This window comes from Ixodes scapularis, unplaced genomic scaffold (genome assembly GCF_016920785.2).
Source record: "Ixodes scapularis isolate PalLabHiFi unplaced genomic scaffold, ASM1692078v2 PGA_scaffold4__175_contigs__length_147842914, whole genome shotgun sequence".
NCBI classification, from domain to species: Eukaryota; Metazoa; Arthropoda; class Arachnida; order Ixodida; family Ixodidae; genus Ixodes; species Ixodes scapularis.
This window is the reverse complement of record NW_024609879.1, coordinates 127,281,302-127,292,138: the sequence shown is the minus strand read 5'-3', so window position 1 is coordinate 127,292,138 and position 10,837 is coordinate 127,281,302. Positions and strand designations below refer to the sequence as shown.

At 45.8% G+C, this 10,837-nt stretch overlaps 1 protein-coding gene across 1 annotated transcript in view; it reads right to left on the bottom strand.

The window, feature by feature from the left end:
- Window positions 1–434: 434 nt before the first annotated feature.
- Window positions 435–10,837, bottom strand: part of LOC8037285 (protein CIP2A homolog) — a 40,879-nt gene continuing 30,476 nt past the window's right edge. Inside the window, exons 15-22 of the mRNA XM_029979748.3 lie at window positions 10,250–10,312; window positions 9,460–9,570; window positions 8,929–9,000; window positions 8,718–8,842; window positions 7,868–7,981; window positions 3,994–4,076; window positions 2,676–2,815; window positions 435–1,755 (exon numbers count right to left, since the gene is read on the bottom strand). Of these exons, the coding sequence (XP_029835608.2) occupies window positions 1,597–1,755; window positions 2,676–2,815; window positions 3,994–4,076; window positions 7,868–7,981; window positions 8,718–8,842; window positions 8,929–9,000; window positions 9,460–9,570; window positions 10,250–10,312 (867 nt within the window). The 3' untranslated portion in view covers window positions 435–1,596. The remainder of the gene's footprint in view (window positions 1,756–2,675; window positions 2,816–3,993; window positions 4,077–7,867; window positions 7,982–8,717; window positions 8,843–8,928; window positions 9,001–9,459; window positions 9,571–10,249; window positions 10,313–10,837) is intronic.

Genomic DNA, 10,837 nt, shown 5'->3' with positions numbered 1-10,837 from the left:
ATTCATTCACCGAGAATCACAAAAGAAACACCCGACACATTCTAAGACTACCTGCGCGCCCAGAGAGTCTGTACCATTTGTGACGTCGCACCACTGGAGAGTGCGCAGAAATTTGAATCTTGGTTTCGGCATCATATTTATTAATGGTTTTCCCAATAGCTATTTTGAATTTCGAGACAATAAATGGCATACCAAGAAGACTAAAGTCTGGGAATTCAAAAAATGCAATTTGTTTAGGTAGCTGAAAAAACGGCCGGAGTACCCGTTTAACACCGAGCGTATACAAATGACAAGAAACTATAATTTGTTTTGCAAAACCAAACTTCGAAATTTAGTCCATTTTTTGAGTGAGCGCAAAAGCAAGGTACTGATTAAGTGCGAAATGCATAGTGCATATAACACGCCTTTTTAGAAGAAAACATAATAAAGAAGCAGAATATTTTAGAAAGTTTATACAGACAATCTAGTGAACGTAGCATGATTTTCCATAGAGAACGGTCGAGTAGTAAAAACGCACCAATACTAAAATAAAGAACTAAATAAGAAAAACACACCACTTCACAGAGAACCAGCTCACTCCATGGCCGAGAGGTTTGACACAAAGCCGTCACGTGCTCTTACACTTTGGTGCAATCAAAACCGACAAAGTTCAAGGCTTGAGTGACAGTCATGCCAAATCATCATAAAAAAAAAAACATGGTTGCTCGGCACATTCCATTTCACGTGCAGCAAACAGCTACCCACACTCGCGTCCATAATTTAATCATTTGCACACCTCAAAAATACAAATATTAGTCTTTTTCGTGGCAAAGTATTGTCACTACATAGACTCCCGAAAGAATGAGAAGGCCAGCCAGCCTCCAGCCCGCGCTCCTTGCCTTCTGGCATCCCTTGGCAGTGCAAGCACGCCGGAGCTCACGAGATGCCCAAGTGATATCGAAAGTATGAAGCTTGTGCTGAAGGCATGGTGACTGAAGGACCTTCCTGTCGTTCTCAGTCTTTCAGTGACCGGCTCCACGCATGCCACGAACCTCGCGAAAAAAACAATAATCCAAAAATATGTATCAGGTGGTGCAAGCGAGCAAGTCAGTCTTACCGTGCAAAATTTCAAGGCGTATGGTAAAAAGCGAGAGCAAAATACTTGCCAAGGTCAAGGTGGCAAAGTTCGCAGACTGAGTTGGTGACCCCATTCGCTCAAGGCGCCATCTTTTGACGGGTGCAGCAAGTAGACGACCCACCCTGTTGCCCGCTCGCCGCACCCGTTGCGACATGGCACTACGGGCAAATGGCGCCGCCGACTCTGTTGTTCCGCGAACAAGCTCAACATCGACTTTGGCAAGTTTGTCGTTCTCGTTTTTTATGGAAAAAGAGCTAAGCCTCGAAATTTTGCGCCATAAAACCAACCTGCTCGGTGCACATTCGGAGAGAGATTGAGCGTCACACGTGCAGGCGCTGGCTTTTCCCGGCCGGTTTACGGGGGAAGATCTGCTCGTGCCTAAATGCGTATAAAGCAGTAGAGTCCACACGTTTGCAGGCGGTGCTTGCACCGACAATTGCGAGGCACCAAATGCACGATCGTCATCGTCGCAACAACCATCATTCGTCCGACGTGTCGTACGTAGGAGCGCTGATGCTGCGGATCATCTCTTGCATTTGCCTGTGCTTGTCCAGCTGGGACCGGAGTTTTTCGACGAGCGCCGTCTTGGCTTGGAGCGCCGACTCGTTCTTCTGGCACTGAGATTCCAGGGCCTGAAGCTGCGACCGGAGAGGTCATTGCACATGTCAGAACGCTCACCTGCATCGAAATGTCTTCCGAGATACTTGCGAGCGCCAAAGACGTCGGCGTGCCATGTACGGGCTTCCGTTCGAACTTGTACGACAAGTTGTCAATACAATTGTGGAAACAAAGAGGCACCATCACGGCAGTCGCCGCTACAGGGAGGCACTAAAAGGCGAGAAATAGCGTCCATGTACACGGCGTCGAAACTAAGCAGGCTCTCCGAGCAAGGACAGTTGTGATGGCACTGCTCTTTGTCCGCTTAGAAGCTGTGCAAACAGGTGACAGTCCTCACTGTGTGGCACCGACTAGAAATCTTTGTTCAGACTTTGGAGGCATGACTAGACTACGCTGTGTCCGTTCGGGGCATCAGGGGCCGAGCGTGCTAGCGCACCGAGGCTCGAAGCACGTTGAGCAAATGCTTGCGCTGCTAAACCCAGGGTTCGATTCCCGTCCCTGCTAGATTCAATCTGGATGAACATCGTACCGGTGGGTGGTCGTGTACCACCACTGCAAGACGCATGTCAAAAACGCCGGGCTAGCAGTCGTACTGCACTGGCAAAATTGCTCATCTACGGTGTTAACCGGCATCGCCGTACCTCTCCGAGTACAACGTGCCCCCAAATATATCAGCTTTAAAAAGTCGGTGATAACTTTTAGTAAATTAGCCAACTAGTCAAACTGTTTTCATACTTTTCTAGCAGCTCCAGGGTTAAAAAAAACCTTAATGCAAGTTCCCCTTTTTCTTCATTTTAAATTTCAGACTGACTAAATTTAAAAAAAATATTCTGTACATTCTAAATGTGTTCTGTGTATCCCTTTCATTCTCTACTTAGAATGTGTCCTGGCAAAAACATATTCTCATAAAGCACCATGCGTTGCCAAACTTGAAGCTTACCTCATGCTCCAAGTTGGACTTGTCTCGTTGTAGCAAGCTGTTTGCATCTTGCAAGCTGTTCTTCTCGCTGGCGAGAGACTTTGCAAGGGCTGACTTTTCGTCCAGTTTTGTCTGAAGCATGTGCATGCATTTGGCTTGATCTGGAGAAAAAGCAGCATGGAAGAAAAGAATTACATATATTAGCATTCTTTAGGGATATAATATCACGTATACTATTATGAAAAAGACAGTAAAGTACTACCATTTGGCTATGAGCAATTCATAACTAAGATTGAACAGGAAAAGCATACAAAAGAAGTTTAATTTTTTCCGTTCGAGTGAAAGATGTAGAAGATGAGCAAAATTGGAAAAACCCCCAAACAGCTCTTTCTGTCTTCTTTGTACAAAATATCAAAATTTGATAAAACTCAACAAGTATATGATATCTAAACAAGTCATGTGAACACATCTCATAAGTCCAAAAGTTTGTGTAGGTATCAAGCATATTTTATATTCTTGAAGCATGAATTCTACAAATTTATATTTCCTGAAAACTGTGGTAAGAAACTGAAAAGCTGCACAATAATCTGTTAGACCAGCATATATAAAATACAGAAATCTGTCATAGTCAAACTTTAGCCTTTCACCCGATAACGTACGGAGCAGCTGCCTAACTTCATTGAAAGTATGAACAGCGGAACGACACAGACTCTATCCCCTTGCCCTGCGGCAGACGGTACGTAGGACAGACACCGGACAATGTCTGAATGAGCAATTAAGAGAGCATTGGCATAATGTTTCTGGGGTAGTGTAGAAGACACCTTCGAGTCCATTGCCAGGACTGTGGGTGCACCCCTGACTCCGAGAAGTGCTAGTAAACATTAGGATAAGCTAGCACACAAGATTATAGAAGCAAGCGAGAACGGCTAATCAGGGCCAGAATATTTCAACACCCGTTCACTGTCGCTGTCCGATACGGAGTCATGTTTTTTAATCCGGATAAGGCCACTGCGTGCAAGAGACTTTAGGAGCAAGTGATCTCTATCTTTTGTAGGTTTTCTTTCCTCGACTGGAGATCAAATCATGCGTGCCCAGTGAGTAGGGTTGATTATTCTCCATTTCAGGGCTTGAAAGCAGGTTTGCACGCACTTAGTTTTCTTCATTTACCCTTTTGTTATTGTAATGGCCCATCACTTCAACTGCCCCCCTGCCTTCCCCCCCATTGGACAGGGTCCTTCATCACCTCTGCTAGTTCAGAAAGGGTCCCCAGAACATTGGTGTTTAAGAACCATTAGTCTATGTTATCCTTACTATCAACAATAGTCCAAACTGTGCTTACCCTTCAGTTTGGCCTTATGCTCTTTGATCAGCTTCTGCATTTCTTCTTTTTCTGCTTCAATGTCATCAATTTGTTTTGAAAGCCTAGTGAGAGAGATAAGAGATGTGTCAGCTGGATCAAAATTCGCATGTGTGGAGTTTCACAAGCATGAGAGCCTACATGTATTGCGTAACTGCAAAGGAAAAAAAGAATTATATGCCAATCTGCAGCTGCGTGTGGCGGCTATGGAAACTACAGTGGCACGTCACTGGGGGACATAATTGAGTTGAGGCTAGAAAAAAGAAAAAGAAAAAACTGTGCCTCTGTCTGCTTCGCTTGCACATGGCAGACTTAAACCAATCTAAAATAAATAAATGGGGTAGTGTACCAAGAAAAGTTAATTTTTTGTAGAAAAAGATGAAATTGCAGAAAAAAAAGAAAAGAAGATAAAGAAGTGAAGAAGCACGAGGAAGTCAACAAAACCTGCCCCCCTCCGCTGCTACACTCGCCGGCAGCCCCGTGACGAACCATCTTTTGTGTCGATCGCTCGCCGTGACCTTTGGCGATGCTAGTCCTCGATAAGTCGACAATTGCAGAGGGAGTGGCTGCGGTCTCTGAAGAGGAGACCCAATAGAGACACCAGGTGGTAGCCCGAAGAATGTGACTCGAAGGATGGCTTGGGGGTTCAGGGGCATTTTGACCTTTGACATGTTTTAAAGCGCAGCTCTTAGGCGCCCGTTTCCAGCTTAAGCGACGTCGCCGTCAGATAACCGCGCGGCAAGTTCGTCACTAATGATGTCAACAAGACGATGACGCAGTGATGACGACGTCATCAGTGACAATGACGATGACGTCATCAGTGACGTCACTGGTGATGATGATGATGACTATGACGTGATCGTCCCGTGACACTCGTGAGGCGACGACGACGACGCTCGGAGGTAGTAGCAGACAGGACGAAAAGGTCAGGAGGAGGGGTATACCCTCCCTTAGTACCCTTCCCTCCTCCTCAAGAGCTGCGCTCTAATTCGGCGTTACAGGGAGCTGTAAACGGCTTTCATTTTTTAAATGAAAACTAGACCGCGCAAGAAAATGTGGATTTCTGTTCTTCGTTCTATAGGTGACACAAAATGATTCTTGCAATTGATTGACCAAAGTACGAAAATCGATGCACCACCCGTTTAACATGTATGGAAGTCTACGCACACGAACGATTTGTGCCTATCAACTTCCATGCATGAAACCTTACATACAATCGAACCTCATTAATTCAAACTCTCTTCAATTCAAACTAACATGCAGGTCCCATCCTATGTATCTCTGTGGGAGGAATCTCCCAGTAATTCAAACTTTGCTTTATTCAAACAAATTTTCGGTCCCCCCCCCGAGTATGAATTAAAGGGCAACTCCGGTCCATACTTTCGATTTTGGGATTATGACTGTTTTTAGTGCAGTCAGCGTCCCTGAATTGCAAGGTGTAATTTTTTTCTTGTTATTGTGCGTAGTTTTAAAGATATCGACGCCTGAAAGTTTTGTTTTGGGCGCGGCCAACAAAACCGAAACTAGCCGCTCGAGGCCCCGGCAACACTGGAAATCAGCCGCTATGTGAACGTGACGTCACGATCGTTCTCGTTCAACGAGTACGCAGGCCGAGCGCCACCTACCTCTGTTGCGCTAGCCGTCTAGAGGTAGGAGGTAAGTTGATTTTCTTTTAATTCTGTATACGTGGTAGTTATCGACCATATGTAGCAAAGGTTAGTGCGTATAACCAAAAGCTAGCGACTGGAAAACCCGTGAACTCGTACTGTTCCGTACTCGGCGGCCACCGCCGTGCGTGCGCTATGCCGTATTCGCCGCTTGTATACCCAAAAGCTAGCGACTGGAGAACAAGTGAACTCGTTCGGTGCCGTACTCGGTGGCTGTCGCCGTGTGTGTGGTCTTCCGCACTCGTCGCTTGGCCTAAATTGTCATCTGGCTCCGTGGATGGAGCGGCGTTGCTTTACGCCGCGCTGCCAGTGACGTACAATACTGGGGGCCCTCTCGCTTTCGCGCTGCGGGTCAGTCCCAGACACGAAGGTTTTAGGCTCCGGCGCGGGCCGCGGCGCCCGAACACACGTGTGGTGGGCTGAACACGAGTGCTTTTCGTTCTTTTTTTCGTCGGGCGCGTAAAAGCCGAAGTCCAAAGTCCACTCGTCGAACAGCGTTCACCCACACCTTCTCCAATTTCTGGTCCGTCGGACACTTGTGAAAAAGCACCTCCGTGTTGCGCAAAGGGTTGTTTGAGCAGCCCACAGCGCTACAAGTTGCACTCGGCATCTTTCGAGGAACAGCTGGGCAGTCTTGGGCGCACCGCGTTGCTCGCTAAAACGAGTCTTACAGTCCTCACAAGCAAATTAACAAAAGGCTATACCGAAGCTACACTGGCTACAGATAAAAGCAACGGCTAACACGCCAATCACAAGCCGAAGTAGCGGTGGTAGCGGCTCAAAGAAGCGCACTCCGCACAACGCCCGCACCGGAGGAGAAAAAGGGACCGATACGGACGTCACGGCCCAATGTTGCTTCAGCGATCGGCAACCCGCTGGGCGCCTGCTAAAAAGCGGCGGCTCGCGGCGGGTCGCATTTTTGTTATCGGCATTAGTTGAGAATGCGGCGTCCTACGGACGTAATATTTTGGCCGAAGTCGTATTTTGTGTAACTACAGCGATACCAGTAATTTATTTCATTTTGAGTTTTGGCCGGAGTTGCCCTTTAATGAGATTCAACTGTATCTGCGAAGTTTGCATGCACAGGAAGGATGCCAAAAACGAGCTTGAGAGACAAGTTGAGAAAACCGAGCAAAAATTTAAAAAGAAAATGAAAGGTAGATGAAATAATACACTTTATTTTTAAATGCAAAATGATGCTAGCTATAACATTACAAAATAATTGTGACCCAGAGAACTCACCAGGTATAAATCAAAGCACCCTGTAAGGGCGCCCTCCCCCGAGATCTTTCGAGGGAGGGCGTCCTTACAGGGTTTTGCGGTATGCATTCGCAAATTAATGTCTGACGGGAATCGCATTAACCGCGCGATCTGCGGTACCGGTGCGTGTAATGAGCGAGTTCACAGCGGGCTCCTGTATGTCTGTCCGCGACCTGTGCACACAATATCGGTTTGCGCAACTTGTGCGTGCAACATTGGCTCCTGCGACATTTGAGTTCATAAAGAGTTCCCGCGCTTTTTGTCGACGATCCGTGACACGGGACTTTGCAGCCAGTTTCCGCATGTCTTTTGAGCTGTAAAACACGAGCCTGCTGTATCCGCAATCTGCAACACCCTTTCTCGTGATACAGGACTTTGTAGCAGATTCCCGCATGTTTATCGCGTCGTTAAATGCGAATCTGCGGCACCCGCAACCTGCGGTAGCAGTTCCAACGTCGCGTGGTTTGTTGGCGGTTGCCCTTGCATTTACCGTTAAGTTTTGATCGAGTTTGGCTGTTTCATCGTCAAAGATAGCCCACCCCATGTTTTTCACCATGTCTCTTCATTTTGGGTGGGCGCCCTTACGGGATATTACGGTACACGAATTGAAAGCATTCAGATGGATGCCGCCAGCATCTTCTCTCGCAAACGGTCACAAATGAGCACAACATGCTAGATCACGCTTGTGTGCACATCTGTGAACCAGCCATAACTGCGAGCATTAAGCATAGACCATGTAAGCAGACATTCTGTTACACCAACTTCCCCAAGCTGAGTCGCTGTCCCGTGCAGCCTCATGAAGGTACCACAACACCTCAGACTGGTCCCGTTGTTTGAATACAGATTAGGCAGTGCACCACCCCAGAGCGTAGAAGAAACCGAACGAAACACGACACCCAGGGAGAGGCAAGGGGCAACAGAAAACGCACGAGTCATTCTTCTGCTTCATGGAGTCGCTGTGCCGCTGCAGCATCGTAAGCATCTCGGACTGCGACTTGTTGTCTTGCTGCAGCACCTCCAGGCTCTTCAGCACTACCTTCAGCCTGTTCTCAGAGGACAAAAACAAGAAACAACGAAGGCGGTCAAGAAGCTGTTTCTACCTAGTCGTATGAGAACAGTAATCTTAATTCGTGGGTTCCCAAACCGGTGGCCTGAAGAACCCAAATTTCTTCATTTACGAGAATAGTCACAATTGATTGTTTAAGCACAGCTCTCAAGTTTAGGTGCAGTTCACAAGGTTAGGCGCAGTTCTTACGCTCGGACAAAGTGCACAGATTTAGGTGCCATTCGCAAGTTTGAAAACAGTTCACGAGTTTAGGCGCAGTTCTAAAATTGAGGTACAATCTACAACTTTAGGTACACTCGATTAAGTGCAGCTGTACCACGCATTGAGGTGTCACTATAAGCGAAGCCTAAGAAGTCACTTTAAGACAGTAAGCTTGAGAACAGTTTCACTGGAAAGACATCAAGGAGTCAATTACCCACTTGCTTACTTTTCAAGACGACTGGGAGCGTCTCAGAAACAAAACGTTTGAGATCCCCCGACCTAATGAAACGATTTTATCTCGATCAAAATCCACGAAAACGAACTGAGACAGTGAGGTATGTACGCCCTTGTACGCAACTGCCAGCGGTGCGACGACAAAAACAGATCTGTATTTTTTATAGTCATTGCTTTATGCAACCTCTTACGATGATTCATGCAAAATTGGGGACCCATTTTCAATTGCTGAGAGTTGACTGCACATAGCAAATGAAAGGAAAAGCTGAAAGAAGCACCTTTTAGCTTTGACCTCCAGGGCGTCATTGGTGGCCTCCAGCTTTCTAATGTGGCTTTCGAGACTCTTGACCTGACCCCTGGTTTCCTTCAGCTGAGCAGAGGTCGCCTGTTTGTCTTTGGAGACCTGGGTTTGCACAAATGCCCCCAAGTCACTCCCGCCACCATTGCCGGAAAAGCGACAAAGTTTCAAGAGGCAGCCATTCAACTTACACTGTCCATCCTCTCCCGAGCTTCTTCAAGCCGTCGTTCTGAATCCCGAAGTAGACTTCTCATCTGCTCCATCTAAAATGGAAACCTTAATTTCATAAAAGTTGACGGTTCTTTAGCACAGAAACAGTCTGTATACCAATTACTCGGAGCGATGGCCACAAATGGCAGGGTCCCCTTAAAACTACTTTTAGGATTCTAACGTCTCGTTGCCCAGACCTTTGAAACAGGACAGGGCGCATTTAGAGTAAATTTTCGTAAAAAGTTATTAAAACTTGTTTTTTTACAGAAATATAATAAAATTTAAAAAAGGATCCCTACTACTTCTCATCCTTCACTCCAAAAGCATTGTTTCAATTAGTGAGCTGAAATTTTCTGCAGAAATTTTGTTTTAGTGGCAGAAATTTGTTTTAGTTGTTTCAATAATCTGGCTATATTTTTGAAGCCCAACTTCACTTCTGCTGGGCCAACTTCGTGAACTTTTAGTAGATGGTTATCTATTGGATCCCTGCATTCTACGCAGTAATCCATTACCTCAGCTTCTCTCCTCGCTTGGCTACAGGTGTACTGGCTCACAAGGCGATCAGACTGCTGAAGCGCTGCATTTTTCGTTGTCAGCAAATGAAGCAGCTCATCTTCTTTTGCCTATTGAATCAATAAGAACAGCGATAACAAGCATATGTCACATAAGTGCCACACTGCCAGAAACTTGTCACTCACCCATCTAATAATAATGAGCAGGTTATGGAACTCCATTTTTTACACAGTACAGCCATGCTCGGTCACGATCCTTGCAACTCAAGCACTAGATCACAATGTACAATAGCAGCATGCTGAGTAAACCTGACTGGTAGTGCAACAATAAAAAATCAAGAAACATTAAGCAGACAAAAAATGTTGCAAAACTAAAACCACCAGAATTCTCATACAGAGAGTAGTGTGATTCCTGGCTGTTCACCATGTCTAAAACTGTGACAATGCAATTATAACTGCACAAACTGTGATAACACAACCAGAATAAAACACAACAAGTTCACTGTGCCTCCTCCCTTCAATAGAAACTCTTTTAGGAACTCTTTTTTGTTAAATCTTTCGACGAATGAAGCAGTCTATCCACGAATGCTGTAAATAGTTCAAATGTGTATGCTTTTTATCGATATAATAGTTGTAATGCTTGAGGGTGCTCCTGCCTTTAACATACCTACCGAACTGCTTTGTCGTCATGGCTAGCAGTAGTATGTTCAGACTTGCAATTACAAAAATGGTTACCTTAAATGAATGCAAATTCAAGCAAAGCAGACGGTCATTTCATCTGTAAACAGACCTTGAGAGCTGCAATCTTGTTTTCGTAGACGGCCAGAATCTCCGAGTGCTTCAGGTCTCCCATCTGCGCACACCCGAATATGTTTCATCACCCTTTTGACGCCAGGAGGTAAGTGAAAGGATTCATTAAGTGTCATCATAAAGCTTGCTCATGCTTGCTTTTTCACACACAAGAAACATACAACACTACAGAAGGCAGTGATGTGATTGGCATAAACCATTTTGGAGCACCTATCGGAGCAGCCAAAACATTGTTTTGGAGCAGCAAATGTGGCCTTTGGAGCAACCAAAGCAAGTGTTTTGGAGCAGCAAAAGTGGTCTTTGGAGCAGCCAAGACAGTGCTCCGGAGCAGCAAAAGCGTCTTTTGGAGCAGATTTTATTAGAAAAATAAAAATGTTTGTTTTAAGTGCTGTACAAACAAAGGGCACTTTGTGTTGTGTTTTGATGTGACGTGTTGTGACGGAACTCGCTGCTTGTGTTTTACTGCTAAGACATCTCACAAGTGTACAGCGCATTACTGTAGGCATTGCCAAGCGATTCCGAAAAACTGCTTTCTACCGTTTTACTGGTTCATGGCGTGCCAGATTTT